The sequence below is a fragment of the Garra rufa genome, chromosome 2 (assembly GCF_049309525.1).
Source record: "Garra rufa chromosome 2, GarRuf1.0, whole genome shotgun sequence".
NCBI classification, from domain to species: domain Eukaryota; kingdom Metazoa; phylum Chordata; class Actinopteri; order Cypriniformes; family Cyprinidae; genus Garra; species Garra rufa.
Genome location: NC_133362.1, coordinates 70,923,701 through 70,945,175, shown reverse-complemented (window position 1 = coordinate 70,945,175; position 21,475 = coordinate 70,923,701). Strand labels below are relative to the sequence as shown.

The window sequence follows — 21,475 nt, the reverse complement described above, 5'->3', positions numbered from 1 at the left end:
TCAGATTTTGTAATCATGTAAGACATTAAGACTTTCTTGCACAATTAAAAAAATGTTTATGGCCTTAAATTTGATACAACTAAATTTAAGACTTAAGGACCCGCAGAGACCCTGTCTTATGTGAAATGTTTAAAATGCTTTGTAGTTAAATCAGCATCTCACAATTTTTTCTGTCTTAGAGTGGAACGGCTATGGAGAGATGTTTGGACTGCTGTAACATCAAGTTACTACAATGTGCTCCACAGCTTGGAAGAGGAGGGGTTCATAGACTTGTCCAATGCTGTTCACCTGTTCTGTGTGGGATATGTTTTCATCCCCAGAATACACAACGATTTGCAGCATTTCACAGAGATGTGGAACCACCATCCCTTGCGAACGGAGAGAAATTTGTCACCCAATGAGCTTTGGAACATTGGGATGTTGCAAGCATCTGTGTCAGAACCTGATTTTGCAGAGGTATGCATGGCTTAAGCTAAACAAACAAACAAAAAACATACTTTGTAAGGTTTGTAATTAAATTAAACTGTAATTAATTAAAAAGGTTTTTTTTCCTACAAAATGTTAGATTTCGCAAGCTGAGGACTTCCAGAATCCCCAGTGTGTTGATTCTGAGCATGGAGTCATTGTTCCAGAGATACCTTGCCCCTTGTCACCTGAAGATCTTGCTACTCTGCAGAATCAAGTGAACCCCACAGCTGAGTCCACTTGTTTTGGTTATGACATCTATCTACAGGCACGTGAATTAGCTTTAAATATGTCATAAATAGATATCCTTTGAAGCCTAGACTAAACAACTAGAAGAAATATAAATATGTACATGTGTTATCTTAAAGGAAAGTGTTAACATTTAAACTATGTAGATAGAAGATGTGCTATTTGACAATAAAAAAAGAAATCCTGCGTCCATGTGTCTCAAATGTGATTTATTAAGTTGATTTTGATTTATCAAGTTAATTGAACTAATACATGTTTTTTTGCCTTCAATGGACAAACATGAAATGCATTGTAACACTGTAAGGAACTAGTTTTTACAATAAATTGTTTGTGGCTCCCACTACAAGAAACTTTATGTACACCAAACACAAAAATTATTTTGCCTTACATTCATTTAAAAACATTTCAAAGAGTGAACATTGTAAGAAAAAATGCTTTGGTATTCATTAATCAAAACTGCAGGTTTCTACAGTAGACAATTTTAGCAGATTTGCTACACTCTGTCAAAGCTTGCCCCATAAGTGACAGCAGTTTGCAAGAGTGTTTTGAAAGCCTCGTAATCCAGCATATGGACTACGGGAAATGTTATGGTATTGGTGCAAGCACTAACAGTTGGATAACACACAGTGTGGTTTGGCATGTGCTGTAGACAGCAGTGGTCAAATTTAATAACTACTTTAAATTTCTCCCTTTCTGATATAAGCAGATGCCTGTGAGTTTGCCCTGTCATCCACTGCATTATCTTCGGTACAGACAAGGTTTCTCCCACTGCTCCATCTTCTGGTTGTGTGTCTTCAGAAGAAATACATACAAAATTAGAATGAAAGGTTTAGTTAACCCAAACACAATGCAAGATATTTTGATTGAATCCAAGAGGTCTCTGACCCACCACAGACTACAAGGGTCCTACCACACCGAAAACCCAGAAAAGTACCAAGACGATTAACAAAGTAGTCCATGTGACATCAGTGGTTAAACTGTAATTTTATGAAGCTACAAGAATACTTTTTTTGCGCAAAGAAAACAAAAATAATGACTTTATTCCACTTTTTTGCCTCTAGAGTACCATGACACATGCGTGTGGCGATGCTAGCACTGACCCAGATCTGACATTAAACACATATGCCATGCCTTGTTTACAAACAGAAAGATGCACGCCGTGTAAAAACTATTGAAATCTATTAACCTGGGTAAGTGACGCCACATGCGCGTTGGTGTACTCTTATGAATGAGTGTCCAAAAGTGACGCAGTAGAGGCAAAATTGTGAAGTCTTTTTTGTTTTTTTGCGTAAAAATGTATTCTTGTAGCTTCGTAAAATTACATTTTAACCACTGACATCACATGAACTACTTTGTTGATCATCTTGGTACTTTTCTGGGCCTAGGACCATTGTTGTCTATAAGAACATCAGAGATCTCTCGGTTTTCATCAAAAATATCTTACATTGTTCCAAACTGTAAGACCTTCATTCATCTTAGGAACACAATGCAAAAGTGAGTAATTAATGACAGGATTTTCATTTTTGGGTGAATTAAACCTTTAGTGTTTCAGCTTATTTATACCCTTTGACATGGAAACTACAGTAACATTTACACCTGGATAACAAATAAAAGTTATTATTTTTTTAGTCCATACCTTCAAGCTCAAGTAGGAAGTCCTGAAAGAATTCCATGATTTTTGACTCTTTCACTTGTTTAATCGAACCACTTGGGCTCATCTCTGGGGCCAGGTGGGATAAAATGTAATGGGAGTCAACCTAAACACCAAAACGATTAATATTTGTTCCATACTAAAAAAATATTACTACACAAATGAATGCTTAAAGGATTACCCCACTTCCAAAATAAAAATTTCCTGATTTTTATTCACGTCCATGTCATCCAAGATGTTCAAGTCAGTCTTTCTTTAGTCGGAAAGAAATTGTTTTTTTGAGGAAAACATTCCAGGATATTTCATATACTGGATTTTTTTGAGGTTGAATGAGATGGGAGTTTTTCAACATACCCTAACTGTCTTGAACCAGAGTGCACAGAGTAATGCATGCACGTTGCAGACATGATGAGGATTGTAGTTAAAGGGATAGTTCACCCAAAAATTAAAATTTGATGTTTATCTGCTTACCCCCAGGGCATCCAAGATGTAGGTGACTTTGTTTCCTCAGAAAAACACAAACGAAGATTTTTAATGAAAACCAGTGCAGTCTGCCAGCCTTATCATAGACGTGGATGGGCACCAGACCTTTAAAAGTAAACAAAAACATGCACAGACAAATCCAATTTACACCCTGCGGCTCGTGATGATGCATTGATGTCCTAAGACACGAAACGATCGGTTTTTGCGAGAAACAGAACAGTATTTATATCATTTTGTACCTTTGATACACAGACACGTCCATCTGTCATGAGCACGAGTTTAGCATCAGTCAACGTAAGGGGAACGCCGGAAGGGGAAATCAGTGAAAAGTCCCGGATGAGTTTGCGCAAGCAAACGTAATCTTTTAGCTTTAAATCGGTTTAAACAATTAGGATACACGCAAGTATTTACCATTTTGAATAGCCGCTATACACACACAATCTCTGTGCACTGTGTAAACACTGAGTGTCGTATACATGCGACAGATCGCTTCCGGCGTTTGCGTATTCTACTCTAGAGCGCTACACATGTGACGTGACTGATGCCAAACTCGTGCTCAGGACAGATGGACGTGGCTGTGTATCATAGGTAAAAAATGATATAAATACTGTTCAGTTTCTCACAAAAACCGATCGTTTCGTGTCTTAGGACATCAATGTATCGTCACGAGCCGCAGGGTGTAATTTGGATTTGTCTGTGCATGTTTTTGTTTACTTTTAAAGGTCTGGTGCCCATCCACGTCTATGATAAGGCTGGCAGACTGCACTGGTTTTCATAAAAAAATCTTCGTTTGTATTTTTCTGAGGAAACAAAGTCACCTACATCTTGGATGCCCTGGGGGTAAGCAGATAAACATCAAATTTTCATTTTTGGGTGAACTAGCCCTTTAAAAAGTCTTATAAATATAACTTTTCTTAATAAATGACAGATCGTTTTGCTTGATATGACCCTTAATCCTTGGCTAGGATTCTTTAAAGCCTTTTGAATCTGCACATAAACTGCATTTTTAACCTTCTATCTGTTGAGCACTATTGAAATTCACTATATGGAAAAAAATCCTGAAAAGTTTTTCTCAAAAAATAAAAATCTTCAGGACTGAAGACATCAATATTTTGGAAGACATGAGGGGGTGTAAATTATCAGGAAACTTTTATTGTAGAAATGGAGTAATCCTTTAAAACAGTGTTTCTACATACTTGGTCGTCATATCCTATGACGAAGAGATCATGACACTCCCGTGGCTTTCTCTGCATGACTTTGGTAAGATCATATATCTCAAGGCCCTCGCGTAGTTGTTGCAGCATCGGGATGCGTTTTGTTGTAATATGTAGCTCAAGAGCTCTGGCAAAAAAAAGAAAAAAATGATTCCCCATAATGAAAATAATAATATTTAAAAGCAGGCCAAAAATTCCAAAGCATATAATACAAGTTATTTGTATAACTGAATTTAATTCTTTGAATAACTACCATTATGTATGAGTCTGTATATATAAAGACTCATAGTTCCCAACAAAGTCTATAATTACAAGTATGCTCATTTTCATCTGATTCAAATGTACCATACATACAAGTATCATACAGAAGTATAAAATGAACAAACTACTAACATTTTTTTTATCAGTGCTGACTTACCTTAATATGCTTTCCTTGTGGTCAGTGTTGACTGGTCCAGTGTAGCCACAGTCCAGTATTTCTTTTGTATAGTTAGACAGGTCAGATGCATCTTCAATCTACAAGTAAAATTTTACCTTTAATAAATATTAACAAGCATGGTTCACTGCTGAATTCTGGAGTAAATCAAATCTGTCAGTGGCTTTATAACATGATGACAGTTATTCCAGCAAACTAATTTACTGAAGGACATACATAGAAAATACATGTATACAAAATACATAGAACTTGTATCTAAAGAAATTCTGTCAACAAGACCCACCCTTTTGATTAGTGGTGATATCTCGGTGTCATGCACACCATCCCTTTTAATGTTACCAGAAACAAGGTATTCATAACACCATTCTTGCAAAAACCGTGGCGCCGGTCCTCCTTGGGCAATGCTCACAGCAAATATTTCACCTGCAACTCTATAGATATATACTGTGTTACATATGGATAACAGCTCTCCACTAACATAGAGTGGTATATTTGTATAAATGCCGAAGTTCAAAATCTAAACTAATATTATATTAGGCAAAAGCAGCTGAAGCATTCTTTAAATTATCATCTGTATTATGCTTCTGCTGAACAAAGAAATGTTTGTAATAACTAATAAATGATCAAGAATGAATTGTGTGTATATGAAGCAAACCCAAAATCTAAAAAATAAGACATACTTGAACAGCTCATTATCCATATCATTGAGGGAGTACTTAGGCATTTTTCCTCTGTTCGCATCACCTTCAAAGAGACGTTTTTCAATGCTAGCAACCATTGCTGAATCCATAAAAACAAGATGAAATATCATTAGGCTAGAGAGGGTAATTTAAAAAACAACAACACAGAGAGCAGTGATCATTGCAGGTGCAGACAGGGTAATTTTAGGAAAATTTAAATTGTCTGAATATTTTACACATTTGTACATCTACTACATTCATGCTTAAAGCAGCTACTCACTGGACAGAAATTCTTTCCTCAGTGCCCCTGTATCAACTCCTGGCTCTCCAAGGAAGGTGATCTTCAAAGGATTGACCGGGCTTCCTGTCTTTTGCCGTTTCCACAGCTTAAGCCCTCTCTCTAACATGTTCTCTCGTGATACACACACTTCAAATATTTTCGTGGTGTCTATTTGTGCTGCTAGATGACGAATCACATCCTCCTCACTGTAACAATAAATAAAATGTGTTTTTTTTTAATTCAAAGAATCCTGAAAAATAAATATTTTCAACATTGATGATGATGATCAGAAATGTTTCTTGAACAGCAAATAATCATATTAGAATGATTTCTGAAGGATCATGTGACACTTAAATTTGTTTGTAGGATTGGGCGAGTAGCGGGGCCAACTTTGTTGAACATATTGCTTCAGCATGATTTGTATCTGTTCATGTGTGTGTGTGTGTGTGTGTGTGTGTGTGTGTGTGTGTGTGTGTGTGTGTGTGTACACAAATACACACACACACACACACACACACACACACACACACACACACACACACACACACATATACATACATACATATATATATATATATATATATATATATATATATACACACACACATATACACATACACAGTACTGAAATAATGAAGTCAGGTAGGTTTACCATGAGATGTGATCCAAATCAGAGCAGATTTTTTTTTCTGCCACTCCATCTAAAATGCTTAAAAAATAAAAAGAAATAATAAAGATAAGTAAAATAAAATACGACATTATTGTATATACTCAGGTTTTAAATAAATATGTGTTTATAAAAACACTTCAGCAATAGTGTAAAGAAGAATAAAAAAATATAACTTTATTGCTCAGCCTCATGTCATTCCAGACCCAGATAAACATTCAAGAACTTAAGAATATGTTTACGACATTTACCTTGGGTTCGGTATGCAGTTTAATTTGAGAGTGAATAAATAATTTTGGCCTGTTCATCATACAGTGATCATATGGCTTCAGAGAGCAACCCTTTTAGGTGTTTTTTATGCTTTAATGTGAGTCACTATTATTACCTTTCTCCACAAAAACTGGCGTGCATTTCTAATTCAGACACCAGAAATGTTTTTGAACATATTGGACACTGGGCCTCAAGTACCTACACATTTAAGACAAAAATGTATTGAGGGCAAATTTTGTAAAAAGAATTGATAATTGACAATGTACAATTTAGCTTTGTTGGTGTACCTGATGCTCAAAATTTGATGTTCCTACTTTAGGACTAAGGCTTTGCCTTGAAGATGTTGCTTCTTCTACCAACAACAAGTCATCTTCCTGCAAACAGAAAAGAAAAATGTGAAGTTCTATTAATACATGTCAGGGTGGTTGTGAATAATCAATCGCAAATAAAAACACCTCTTTTTAGTCAGAGGCTTATTCAAATGTGGAAGTTAGTTAATTAAAGTCTTCAAAACAAAGTATCTGCAAGGCTACAGTGTTACTGGCTGATAAGTCCTGAATATCAACTGTTACAACTACCATAATAAAGTTTTCTAATTATCAGCACTGTCAGTGTACAGGTCTTAGATATAGTAACCTAAAGGATCATCACAAGAGTTTTACCTCAATTTCAGAGTTTTCTGAGTTTTGCATGCTGTCACACTGGTCAACATGCAAAGCCAAGGTCTGGAGTGGCATTAGAGTCTTGCATTTTTTACATGTGGCCTTTGGCATTCTGGCAAATTCAGGAGCATCTGGTGGCAGTGGTGTCATGTCAAGCTCATCTTGCAATGGCACGATGTACAGCAAGTTCTTCCCACCACCAGAAGCACTTTTGATCACTGAACCTGTATACCCTTCTGCCTCCAAAGGTATTACAGATATTCTTCTCCTTCCATTCCCACCTGTATTAGCAAGTAATACACCAAAACTGAAATGGAGAATAACTCTAGAGTATAATACTTTAATATTTTCTGTACTGAATGGACTAATTTATATTTCTGAATTTTAAGGTGTTAGTTCAACCCAAGAATGAAAATTCTGACTTTCATTTATCTTTGGAACACAAATGCAGAGCCACTGCTGGCCAAATGGGTGCCCTAAGCAGAGTTGTATTGTTGTGCCCCCTCCCTCAAATATTATGAAAGTAAAAAAAAAAAAAAAAAAAAACCTACTCGGTCACCTACGGGGTCAAAACAGAAACTATAATAAAATATAAGTGTAAGTAAAGAAAGATTTTTAACTCAAACCATTGCAGTCTGTCAACCATATAATGGCAGTCAATGGTTACCAAATCTTTAAGAGTAAATAAAACATAGACAAATCCAAATTAAACCCTGCAGCTCATGGCCATACATTGAGGTCTTAAGACACAAAACAATCAGTCTGTGCAAGAAACTGAATAGTATATATATCATTATTTACCTCTGATCCGACAGAACGTTCAACTCTTTAAAGCGCTTGCACATCAGCCAGCGCGTATACATCACTCAATGTTTACATTGCTTTTACATGCATATTGGCCTCTCAAAATGGTAATTACTTGTGCTTATCCTGATTCTTGCAACCGACGTTCCGATGAACTGAATGTTCCGGTGGATCAGAGGTAAATGATGACAGTAAATACTATTCAGTTTCTTGCACAGACCACTCGTTACGTGTCTTAAAACCTCAATGTATCGTCACAAGCTACAGGGTTTAATTCGGTTTTGTCTGTGTTTTTTTTTTTTACTCAAAAAAATTTGGTAACCATTGACTGCCATTATATGACTAACAGACTGCAACGGTTTGAGTAAAAAATCTTTGTTTGTGTTCTACTGAAGAAACAAAGTCACCTACATCTTGGATGCCCTGGGGAAAAGCAGATAAACATAAAATTTTCATTTTTGGGTGAACTATCCCTTTAACATTAAAGATGATAAATTTATTAAAAAGCACACCTGCAGCCTTGAAAAGAAGCCATCTGTCCTTTAATTCACTCATCTTTGAGTACATTTCCTGCAGTAAACTTGATAACTACATTAAAGTCAAAGAAAAGCTATTGTCAGAACAGATACCGCCAATTAGCATATGTGTTTGCTTAAGATCGGATTTCTTACCTCTGCATGGGTAGTGTCACAGGTTAAGGACAGGGTCCTCTTACCTAGCCCTGCTTGCATTAACTCCAGCTCCTCAGATATACTTGGTGTTGTGTCAGATTTACAGGCCAGCAAAGACACAGAAATGTCAAAAGTTTTCTGTGCTTTAGCCACTACAATCGGCCTGTGACATTTAGAAAGATGTCTTTTGTTTTTTCCGCTGTTTTTAAAAAATCCAGGAAAAGATCTGCAAAAAATTGAACAGCTAAAATATTAATGTGCATGCTTTTTGTGTTTAATTTTGAGTAGCAAGAGATACTATATTTAGTTACAGCAACCTATGATGAACATCTATCACTATAAAAGAGGTATGTGTAAGGGCCAATGCACACAGAATGCGTATTTTAGGAATGGTTTCAGAAAAAGCGCAGCTTAGAACGCAAGGGTCCCAAGAAGCGCTTCTGAGAGGTGATGCAGTAATGACAATATTCAGTGAGATATTTTAAGGAACAAGTTGTGATAATTTCTTGAAGAAATGTATAATTCAGGGTATCTGGACACAGCCACTATTATTGCCACCACTGCCATGTCAAATAAACAGTTGTCATGCTAACTTGCTACTGTAAACAGAACCTTGCAACACTTGTCCTGCCTCAGAGTTATTCTAACTGGTTCCCTGCCTTGGAAGTGACATTGATGATTGGCGGTGCGTGTAAAAGTTTAAATTCTTTAACTTAACATGGCATTATAAAAACACAGCACTCAGGAGACGCGAGCATAACGTTCATGCTAGTCCATCAAGTGCATGCTTACATTAAAAAAAAATTAAAAAACAATGGAAAAGTAGAACATTGGAAAGGAAAAATGCGTTCTGCGTGAATGGCCTGAACACCTGAACTGGCCCTTTTAAATATGCTTGCTCAACTACCTAGCCATTTCATGTTCCACTGTAGGCCTTTTTGACTGCTGATTCTGAGTCTGACCCTGCCTTGAATTTTCTTCAGGGATTACTCTAGCCACCAGGGTCATAAAATGCTGTGCTGCTTCAGTGACAGCACGTTGATCATACTGCAAAAAAAAAATTAGATGCAAAATACTACTATGATAATACTGAGCAAATCATAAATTGTCATCTGATTAATTAATAGAAATAAACTAATAGCTTACTTGTGGCTGTGATCTGCCCGTTTGGTTTTCCATTCTGCAATTGAAGACAAAGAAAATAACTCAAATTAAATGCAAAACATTTACAATAGCTATACATTAACACTGTTAAAACCAAAAATAGAAACCATATGGCTAGGCCAATTTAAAATGAACTTTATTAAAAAAAAAAAAAAAAATTCTAATAGCCAAAACAGAAATTTTATACAGTTGGTTTGGGCCTGCTTTGCTGCATCTTGGCCAGAAAGGCTTGCCATCATTGATGGAACAATGATTTCTGAATTATACCACCAAATTCTAATTGAAAATGTAAGGACATCTGTCCATAAACTGAATCTTAGAAGAAAGTGAGTCATGCAGCATGACACCACTCAAGCACAAGCCACTATAATGATTATAATTTTTTGACTAGCCGTTCGAGGGCCAAAAAAACTACCATGTGCGACTATGAAAAAATATTTAGCAGCACCATACTATACTAAAAAATATTTAGTATATGGTATTAGTAGCCTATGAAATTGTTTCAAATGTACAATATTGCTCGTTGTACTATAAATTAAAATCTTTGAAATAAAGCTTAATGTCTTTAAGTAGCCAGCGGTATAGTTATGGTGCGTATATATTTTTAATGAGCAGCATCTATTTCAGACTCTTCAGATCAGCGAATTCTGTAATGATTTACTAACATTACCGTTTCCATGTGAGTAAAATGCTGTGTATATATGTTGAATTAATTACTAATTTAACGAACAAATCATTACCTGCTTCAAAATTAATACTGTTATTAACGAATATATAATAATATAACATAATAAACGAATTAATAACAAAAGTATTGTTGAAACATGCAGTTAGCCTATTGTACGAATAAATACAACAAAATGACATAAACAGCGAATAACTGTACTAGGATTAATTAAGGATGAATTAAGGTCTTCATTCAGATTTATGAGCACTTTTTCTTTTGTAAAAGTGTGTTGAACGCCCGATATTAATGTTTATCTGATGTACATGACTGTAATGTAGGCTTTATGAACGTACATTTTTAATAAGCAGAGGGAATTCCCGACAATAAACAAATAACCATTTACGTGCTTAGGACGTTTGCGTTGTGAAAATGTACAGTGAAACTTCAGATATAAAAACGCTTACTTGTTATGTGATGTTTTCTCAATGAAATCGTATAATTTCCTATTCATTCAACGGAATGTATGCGAATAGCAGGGAATACTAATATGGCGGCGCGGTGGCTTCACTTTCATGACGTCATGAGCAATCCAGTTCTCTATTATAGATCAGTGGTGAGGACCCAAACTAGCGATCTGCCAGGACCTTGCTTGCTAATCTAAAAATAAAATATTTGTAACCGACGATTACCTACACCTGACTTCAATGGAGCTATAACGTTACTCTATAAATATTGGCCTAACGCTTTACTATTAGGGTCTCTGGTAACTAACGTCAGCTATACTGGCTAATCATATCTATTCAACGGTATCGCCGAACTACAGGCGGACTTAGCTAACGTTTCGTATTTAAATATGTGAGCATGAGAAGAGAGACTACATAAGTTCACTTGTCACTGAGTTTAAAGACGTTAAAATGGTTAACTTACCCAGTAAACGACCGGTTGTTGCTGTTGTTCGCCATGGCTGAACCTCGCTCGCTCCTCAGTCAGACTGGCGCCTGGCGGCGGCAGTGGCGGCAAAAGGTAGTGGGCGTGGTCACTTCAATCGAGAGTGACCAATAGAAAAAGGCCTCTCATCCTGGTAGGTAGAGACCGCCCACTGAGATACAGCTTACTCGCAAGCAAAACTTTTTAACTCGCAAACAAAAAATTTAGACTCGCAAAAAAAAGAAAGCAGAAAGGAGCGCAAAACTTGTTGTTTCGTAATGAAAAGTGTTTGAAGTGCACAAAGAAAATGAAAGATTGTAAAGAAAAGTACATGCACTGCAAATAATTTTGTTATCGATTTCTTTATTTTTGAGATTTAAGAAGACTTTTTTTGCAAACTTTTATTTTTTAATTACAAAACAATTAGTTTTACTCTCAAACACAGTATTTTTGTTTGAATAATAAAGACACAAAAATAACCCCATACCTACTCTGCAACAGCGCTGCTTGTGCTTTCATTGCAGAATCAGATGCAGAAATCATTTGAGCTGAATATTAGTAGAGCAACATGAGTTCGGCTGAAACTAAAGATACCCTGTCTTCACGTCCGACAGCATTTTGGTTTCACAGTCACGCTACAGTACGACGGTAGAAAAAAAATTACAGACAAAACATTATTACAGTCACGGTGCATGTTAACACGGAGTGGGAAATGAAAAGATCCGTGCTTCAGACTCGCCCGCTTTTCGAGTCACACATTGGAACAAACATCTTAAAGCTTTTATGGCTCTTAGTGACAGAAACCTCCGAAGATGTAGCCTATTGTAATCGTTTTATGAGCAGCAGCCACGATTTAAGCAGTTACCGCACAGATATAACTATTTACAACCAAAAGCACATTTCACTGAGCGCATGTCGGAGTGTTGAAAACATGATCAAAATCATTTAAATAGGCTATAATGGAGCTGTATGATCCATAAAATACGGAGAAAGGCTATTAATAAAGGAAAAAAAATCCAGAAAATGCGTGTATAGCCTGCGCAGGTAAAAATACAATGTGTAAAATGTCATAGTAAACTGTGTCTGATATGAAAACTACGCTAGTCATTGTCCCATAAAATGACAAATAGCAAATAACACATATAGTTTTTTCATTACGTTTCATTTATTTTGTTTTTGTTAAGTAAAACTAGACCTTGTTGTTTGCAACTACGTTTACCCCGAGACCGTGTCGCGAACACCAGCTCGACCGCAAAACACTTTCACTTTGAGAGAAAGCGGCAGCCGTGGAGAGATTCCACCGCTTGACGCGTCCATGTGAAAGGGCTTTTAAACGGTCTTCAGACAGCGTGAACACAAAACGGGACCGTTTGAGAGCAGCGTCAGCGTGTACCGGATTGAGTCCAAAGAGCAAATACCCGTGCATGTCACCCGCACCGCACCTGACAGATAAATATTATTCCACCCGTTACGTCAGTTTTAGCGGTTCACCCTGACTCTGTTTGGCACACACATAGAATCTTGCATTGATAGCAGGTTTAAAGAATTTGACATCTTGACAATCTTATGTTAAATAAAAAAAAAAAAAAAAAATATCAGTGACAGACAGACCTATTCAGTTGTTAATTTTAATACAGGTTTTTATTAAACCTTAAAATGTGACCTTGTATGTAAAACTAAGAAAGCTATTGAACTTTTTTTTTATCTGTTGTTTGATTTTCAGTTTCATGTGTTAACTTTGGTTCAAAATATCGTGATACGTATCGTATCGTGAACCCAATATCGGGATACGTACCGTATCGTGACCTAGGCATATCGTTACACCCCTACTTGTCATACAAATAGCATGTGCACTCATTTGCAGCGAAAAGAAAAGAAGCCGAAGCTATTCTTGTTGATACTGTGGTCTATACCTTCGTAACTCCTCCCCTAACTTCCCGCTGGCCTGGATGTTGCTCAACTCAACTCAACTCAACTTTATTTATAAAGCACTTTACAACACACAAAGTGAACCAAAGTGCTGTACAGCAAACTAAAAACTCACTAAGACATAACAGACATAACAAATAAGAACAAATTCAACAGGTGTCAAAGGCCAATGAAAAAAAATGGGTTTTAAGATATGATTTAAAAACAGACAATGAAGAGGCCTGTCTAATAAACAGAGGCAAAGCATTCCACAGTTTAGGTGCTGCTACAGCAAAGGCGCGATCCCCTCTGTGTTTGCGCTTTGTTTTGGGCACATCCAAGAGCAACTGATCAGCTGATCTAAGAGAACGAGATGGCGTGTATGGGTGAAGCAATTCAGAAATATATACTGGGGCAAGGCCATTTAAGGATTTAAAAACAAATAGAAGAATTTTAAATTGAATCCTAAAATGTACAGGCAGCCAATGAAGTGAAGCAAGAATGGGGGAAATATGCTCATATTTACGTGTACCAGTTAAAAGACGGGCAGCAGCATTTTGCACCATCTGCAAACGGGCGACAGAGGATCCACTAACCCCCACATACAATGAGTTACAGTAATCCAGCCGAGTGGTAACAAAGGCGTGGATTACTGCCTCAAAATTTTGCCTGGGGAGAAATGACTTTATTTTTGCTAACTGCCTTAGCTGGAAAAAACTTGATATGACAACTGCCCCGATCTGTCTATCAAGCTTTAACTCAGAGTCAATTTTCACCCCTAAGTCAGTAATGGTTGGCTTGATGTGCTGAGCCAGAGTACCCAAGTCAGCCAGTAGGGTCTCAGTGGTGCCACCAAAAACCATCACCTCTGTCTTTTTATCATTAAAACTTAAAAAATTCAGAGCCATCCAGGCCTTTATGTCATTTAGACAATCAATTAGCGGACCTATAGTACCACCCTTTTTGATCGGTAAGTAAATTTGACTATCATCTGCATAAAGATGAAATGACAAACCATGCTTCCTGATTATTGAACCGAGGGGGAGTAAATAAAAAGAAAAAAGAAGAGGACCTAGTAATGAGCCCTGTGGTACTCCACAAAAGAGTGGGGCAGAGGAAGACATAGAGTCACCACAACTAACACAAAAAGTGCGTCCATCCAAATATGACCTGAACCAGTTAAGTGCTACGCCCCTTATGCCCACCCACTGCTCCAAACGAGTTAGCAAAATCTCATGGTCCACAGTGTCAAACGCCGCAGTTAAATCAAGAAGGACAAGAACAACAGAATCACCAGAATCAGTGGCTATAAAAATATCATTTAAAACTTTTAAAAGTGCAGATTCTGTGCTGTGTAAAGTTTTAAAACCTGATTGATATATTTCAAGAATATTTTTATCTTTCAGATATGTCATTAACTGGCTAAAAACAGCCTTTTCGAGGATCTTTGAAAAAAAGGGTAGTTTGGAAATAGGCCTAAAATTTGAAGGATCCGATGGATCCAGACCTATTTTTTTTTATCAAAGGCTGCACTACTGCGTGTTTAAAAATTTGCGGGACCACACCAGAGGACAAACTGCTATTTACAACCGCAGTAACAGATGACCCTATAGTAGGAAAAACCTCCTTAACAAGTCGAGGAGGAACAGTATCAAATGGAGAACCTGAAGGCTTTAAATGGCCAACAATCTCCTGCAACATAGACACAGTCACAGGCACAAATTTGTCAAAGACATTAAAACAGAAAACAGTGATTGAAGGGTCATGATCAGAAGGTGAAATAAGAGCCCTTGTGGAGTGGACCTTACCAATAAAAAAGTTAAGAAAATTTTCACAAAAGGAAGGAGACGCATCAACAAACCCAGCTTGTGGGACATTAAGAACTGAATCAATAGTCTTAAATAAAACACGAGGCTTATTCCTGTTTGACATTATGATATCAGTAAGATAAGAACTTTTAGCGTCTTTCACAGTTTTCTGATATTTACGCCATGAGTCCTTTAATATTTGAAGTGAAACATGCAGTTTGTCCTTTTTCCATTTGCGCTCTGCTTTGCGACACTCCCGTCTAACAGCACGAACCGTGTCGTCCAGCCAAGGCTCAGATTTAGTTTTTGGCTGCCTGATTTTTAAAGGAGCCACAGTGTCCATCACAGATTGGCAGGTAGAGTGCAGCCATGAGCTAAGCTCATCTGTACTGTTGCATATAGACTCCGAAATTGAACAGTTCTGACTAAAAACTGATGCAAACTCAACAGCAGTGGATGAGTTAATGATGCGGCACGGCCGAGCGGCAACTCGAGTTTCAACAATATTATGATTAATAGGAATTTCAAATAAAACCGGCATATGGTCAGAAAAAGCTGCATCACATATCTCTATATCAAAAACAGGCAACCCAAAAGATAAGACAAGGTCCAGTGTATGTCCGCGTTCATGTGTGGGACCGGACACCAACTGCACAAAATTAAAAGAATCAATAAGATGTAAAAAGTCCTTCGCCATTGCATTATCACTGCAACACACATGCACATTAAAATCTCCAATAATTAAAACACGATCATACTTAGGCACAATATCAGCCAAAAACCCAGAAAACTCATTTATAAAATCCTTGTTATATTTTGGAGGCCGATAAACCACTGCACACAATGTTTTGTGAACACGACCCAACTCGAATAAACTCAGTTCAAAACTGCTGAAAGAACATGGCGGCATCTGTTTACATTTGTAAACATCTTTATAAATAATAGCAATACCACCACCTCGTCCCGACGCTCGCGGGGAATTTAAATATACACAATTGTCCGGTAAAAGTTCAAAAAAGGGGCTGGACTCACCAACACTCAGCCACGTCTCGGTCACACAAAAAAAGTCCAGGTCCCGCGATGAAAAAAAATCATTTAAAATAAAAGTTTTATTTGCTAGTGATCTTTGCTAGTGATCTAGCATTAACCAGAGTTGCTGACTCATTGGCTGTAGGTAATTGCAGATGATATTTTCAGTCAGATCACCTTTCACACGGCATGATTTTGAATCGCCGACAGGACCAGATATTTAGCATGCCAAATATCTCACGGGTGTCGGCGACACGTCGGCGATTCTCTCAGATGGCGTCTTTGATATTTCACACTGTGTGATTGTCACTCACGTGAACGAGCACCGATTTGCCTGTGATTTCGGGCATTTGTCGGCGATTTCTCAAAACCTGTCGGCGAGTCAAAATCGGGGCTAAAATCATGCAGTGTGAACTAGGCTTAAACGTAACTTGTTTGTGCTTTTTTTTTTTTTATTGTCAGACTTGCTTTATATTTACAGCACTGTTTGTAGGCAGCATGCAGTGGCCAAATACGATTACTCACATTTCAAGGTTTGCTTTGTGCAAAATTTATTATTTTCTTAGAGACTTTTGTATATTTACCAAAGTGCTAGAAATCAACTGTTTTAAAATTAGAAGCAAATGTCGGATTTAATGTTACAGAAAATAGGTAAAAAACCAACCAACCTGTTTGTTCATCAGTATCTTCATGCTTGACTCTAAATATGTCTTCACTCTCCTCTTTAATTAACTCCATCTTTGTTTGTTCCTCAGTATCTTCCTGTTTGACTCTGAATGTTTCTTCAATCTTCATGTCTTCACTCTCCTCTTTAATAAACACCATTTTTATTTGTTCCTCAGTATCTTCATGTTTGACTCTAAATGTTTCTTCAATCTTCATGTCTTCACTCTCCTCTTTAATAAACACCATCTTTCTTTGTTCCTCAGTATCTTCATGTTTGACTCTGAATGTTTCTTCAATCTTCATGTCTTCACTCTCCTCTTTAATAAACTCCATCTTTCTTTGTTCCTCAGTATCTTCATGTTTGACTCTGAATGTTTCTTCAATCTTCATGTCTTCACTCTCCTCTTTAATAAACACCATCTTTATTTGTTCCTCAGTATCTTCATGTTTGACTCTGAATGTTTCTTCAATCTTCATGTCTTCACTCTCCTCTTTAATAAACACCATCTTTATTTGTTCCTCAGTATCTTCATGTTTGACTCTGAATGTTTCTTCAATCTTCATGTCTTCACTCTCCTCTTTAATAAACACCATTTTTTCAAAGTGTGTCACATGGATCTCTGTTGATTCTTCAGGAGTTTTTCTGTGTGTTTGTACACTTTGTCCTGTTTAATGAGAATAATTAACAGAAAGAACAATCAAAGCAAATTAAATCTCTGGGTGAGTCTCAATCAGCTGCTAGTTCAGTAGTCAGTGCACTAGTAAGACAGTCAGAGTTAATAGACTAATATGTAAAAAAGTATACGAATTAACCATAAGGTTCATATTTAGGCAGGCTATTTTTGATTTAGATATGGTATTCAATTATTTGCACATCATATCTAATATACTACACTTTCATGAAACCATTCTCGGTTGTGATTCACTCGTTTGTGTTTGTTGTTGTCGTTTGTAGTCTGCGTGCCGCTGAATCGAATCACTGAATCATTTCACAAATGATTTGATTCAAATGATTCGGATTCTCAGGCTGTATCCGAAATCGCCCCCTATACCCTCATTCACTATTCCCTACATTAGTCCACTCATACAGTTCACTTGAAGGAGTGAATGAAAACGAGTGAGTGAATTCGGACACTGAGTGCACCGGAAGGACTGAGAAGGGTCTGGCTGCAGACCTGCACCTCCACTGTCAGACCTGGGCTGTATCCGAAATCGCCCCCTATACCCTATTCACTATTCCCTACATTAGTCCACTCGTACAGTTCACTTGAAGGAGTGAATGAAAACGAGTGAGTGAATTCGGACACTACAGTAAGTGCACCGGAAGGACTGCCACTTTTGCATTGTATTGCTAAGTTTAACAATCATTTAAAACGGACAGTTCTAGTAGTAAGATTAAAGGATTTATCTTGAATTATGTCAGGGAATTTGTGTATAAACACTGGTTAAACAATTTAATAATCAATTTACAACGAATTTGTACCTGTGTTGTATGCTGTATTACGCAGTGGACCAGCGCGTTGTAAAATGAACAGATGGATGATGATTCAGCTGCGGGCGCCATCGTCTGGCGAGACGCGGGAATTCAGTCAGCGTGCGACTCTCACAGTGCATTATGGGTTATCTCTAGCTGTTGAGCGCGTTGAGCGTACATCAGTTGTACACTCGTTTTTGCGGTGCATTGTGGGATTGAATGAGTGCACTCGGGAATGTCCACTAAGGTTTCGAACACCACTTAAAATGGCTGTCCCCTCAAATAGTGCCCTATTTGAGGGTATAGGGGGCGATTTCGGATACAGCCTCAGTCTCTCTCATCACTTCTTATCATCACACGATTGATTCATGATATAGAGAGCGAAACGGAACGAACTTTCTCTGTTACTAAAGGCTAACGTCTTCAGTAACACTAAATAAAGCATTATATTTATTTTATATAGATTGTAAAAACGCTTTATTGATGCAACAATGTCTATTGATTTAAAAACTTTAAAAGCACAAACCTTTCTTCAGGTGATTCGCAACAGATGAGGAGCGAGGCGCAGATTTATGACGTCACATCACCAGACAAAATAATCCCATTGGTGCGCTGCTCTCTAGAATCACAAATATATCATAGAAATGGTGTATATAGAATAGAATTTCGTACCCATATGATGATGCTTTTCTAAAGTTACTAACTTCGTAAATCGATTAATATTATTCTCAATTTTATGTACATTTATAACAGTTTTATGTTGATATACCTTGCCATTAAATTCACATTAAACTAGTTAATGCTGCTGTTTAACTGTTAAAAAGGAGGTCTAATGACAAATTTGATCTATCACTCTTTTGACTATTGTAATCAATCTCCGGCTATTTTGTTTTTGTATTTATTTATTTATTTATTCCTCTTTTGGAAAGTTACTGAAACACTGTCAGGGATTTTATGTGTGTGTGTGTGTGTGTGTGTGTGTGTGTGTGTGTGTCACAGTTTCTATTTACCACTACAGAAGTTTATTTATTGTGAATGTTAATGAATTATAATTTACATTTCCCCAGATAATCTTTTTTTTTTATTAATGTGCATATAATCTGCTAAAATGTGATTATAATATAAGTTACATATTAAGAGTTTTGAGTTGCTGGAAATGTATTTACAAACAAAGGTCATTAATAACAGACTAAAAATGAACAAATCTTCTGTAAATATTAGATATAAAGGATACTATGGTCTGTATTTGATCTTACTTATTTCAGTGGTAATGTTCTTTTCTATAAGCAATTTTGTCTTAAATAATTTTTTTCAGTGTAAACTAAAGGAATATGGTTTATTGTTCAGATTTCAGGAGGCCGTTCTTACAGATGAAGACAAAGCTTTGAGATTACAAGCTTAAACACAGTATTCAAGGGATGTGATCAGTTCTATGCTGTACTCTAACTGAAGAAGTCATGATCACAGAGATCAGGGAAAGACACACAACTCAGGTCCTCATTAGCATTAACAATGACAAGAGTTAAAGAAATGAGGCAGAAGCATCAAGAGCATCACAGATAAAAGATGACAGTCTCATTTTAAATTTCTATTTACACACACCTAAAATGATTGTCACACCTTTGGACTGTCCTTGTGTTTGTTTTAAGGTAAGTTAAACCACGTTAAGCAGTTTCCTTATAATGGGCTTCTATGGAGGAGCAAATGCTTAACGTGATATTATGCACTTTATCTGTGGAATAAGGGCTAGTTCTTTTGATAGTAGTTAGTGTTTGTTCCAAGTAAGGTATGACAGACATTTGGGGTTTCCTGGTCGTTTTTCACGTACGTTAAGCCACGTTAAATCTTTTAGAACATCCCGGATAAGCTTCATGGAAAAATGTATAACCTTTATCCAATTTGTTCCTCTTTGTGACGGAGTTTTCCTCCACAACTCTTATCAGGTCGGCAAAAGTTATCTTTGGCAAACCAGTGAGGGAAGTTGTGTAGACTCTCTCCATTTTAATTTTAAATTACCCGGCTTTCTGCTGTGTTGACATTACACAGGAAGTCTGCATATTGTTACGGGTTGTGCTGGTTCAACGAGACAGGAAACAGGATTCAAACAATAAAGGCTTTAATGGAACTTCTTCAGCAGAACAGGGGACATCCACACACACTCCAGTTAACATTAATGACCAGACAAAGGACTAAACTCAAAGACAGACTAATAAAGGCAAACTAATCAAGAAACACAGGTGATACAGATAACACTAACGAAGACTAATGATAGGGTTTAACCAAATCAACACAGAGACAGGGGAAAACCAGAAGGGAGAAACCATATGACAAACAGTGCAAAATAAAGGCAAAAGATATGAAACATCAGGCGACATGTAACACATACCCTGCGATTGCGTATTTCCGGTTTCTGTGAGAAAGGTCTATTGGTCTGTAACAATTATTTCCAAATTCAGTTTACTCTTTAACTGTGGCATGCTACCAACTTATCTTAAAACCAAACAGAAAAAAAAACATATATCAAGACAGTGTACTTAATATGTAAATAATAATTTTTATACTCTGCTGATGATACTTTGAGACACACCAAGTTCACAAGCAACATCTGACTGCCTGCCGCCGACCCGAAGGCGCCCCATGGCCAGGTGGTGCTGCTCGTCCGTTAAGTGACGTTGTGTGTTCATGGCCGTTTAAATGATCAACTTGGAATGACTTGCTGACAATAACAGCTTTTTATACCCACAGAATGTAGAAATTGATGCCACACTGAAAATGGTTGTCTTTTGGTATTGGCCTCGATAAAAGGCACACCTGTGCACAATGAGACCATTACATGGAAAACACAAAATGAGGTGTGTCTATCACCCCAATACAATTGCCTCCCTATCCCAACAATGTCTGACGTAAAACAAACACTGTATGTATGACATCCACTGAGTCTCTCACAAAATACATACATACTTTAATATGTAGAGAATTTTGGTTAGCTCAAAGAATTTAAGATGATCAATATATGTGTGTATATGCATGAGACTGTTTCTCTCATCACATATGTAGAAAATACTTTTTCTAAATGCTTTTAAATTTGTGTTTTGGTTGTTCTGTGCTTATGAGAAGACGAAATGTTCTGTGCTTAATGAAAAAGACAAAGAAGACACTGTGTAACAAACTGTTTAGTAAAATGTGTGTGTTTAGTTGCGAACTCTCTACATTTATGTCATTTCTGAGAAACCTTTGTTTAGAGGCACGTAGGAGAAAAGAAGCCCTGCAAAAGTAGTAGCAATTTGAAGGTCACTTTAG

General features: G+C 37.0%; 1 protein-coding gene across 1 annotated transcript; it reads right to left on the bottom strand.

The window, feature by feature from the left end:
* Positions 1-1,452: 1,452 nt before the first annotated feature.
* Positions 1,453-20,859, bottom strand: LOC141326072 (uncharacterized). The gene is made up of 11 exons (XM_073834771.1): positions 20,737-20,859; positions 14,764-14,890; positions 7,058-7,338; positions 6,683-6,769; positions 6,511-6,593; positions 5,459-5,664; positions 5,179-5,278; positions 4,782-4,929; positions 4,481-4,578; positions 4,045-4,189; positions 1,453-1,506 (listed from the first exon to the last, which is right to left on the bottom strand). Exons 1-11 carry the CDS (start codon positions 20,857-20,859, stop codon positions 1,453-1,455), a joined length of 1,452 nt encoding a protein of 483 aa, XP_073690872.1.
* Positions 20,860-21,475: the final 616 nt, after the last annotated feature.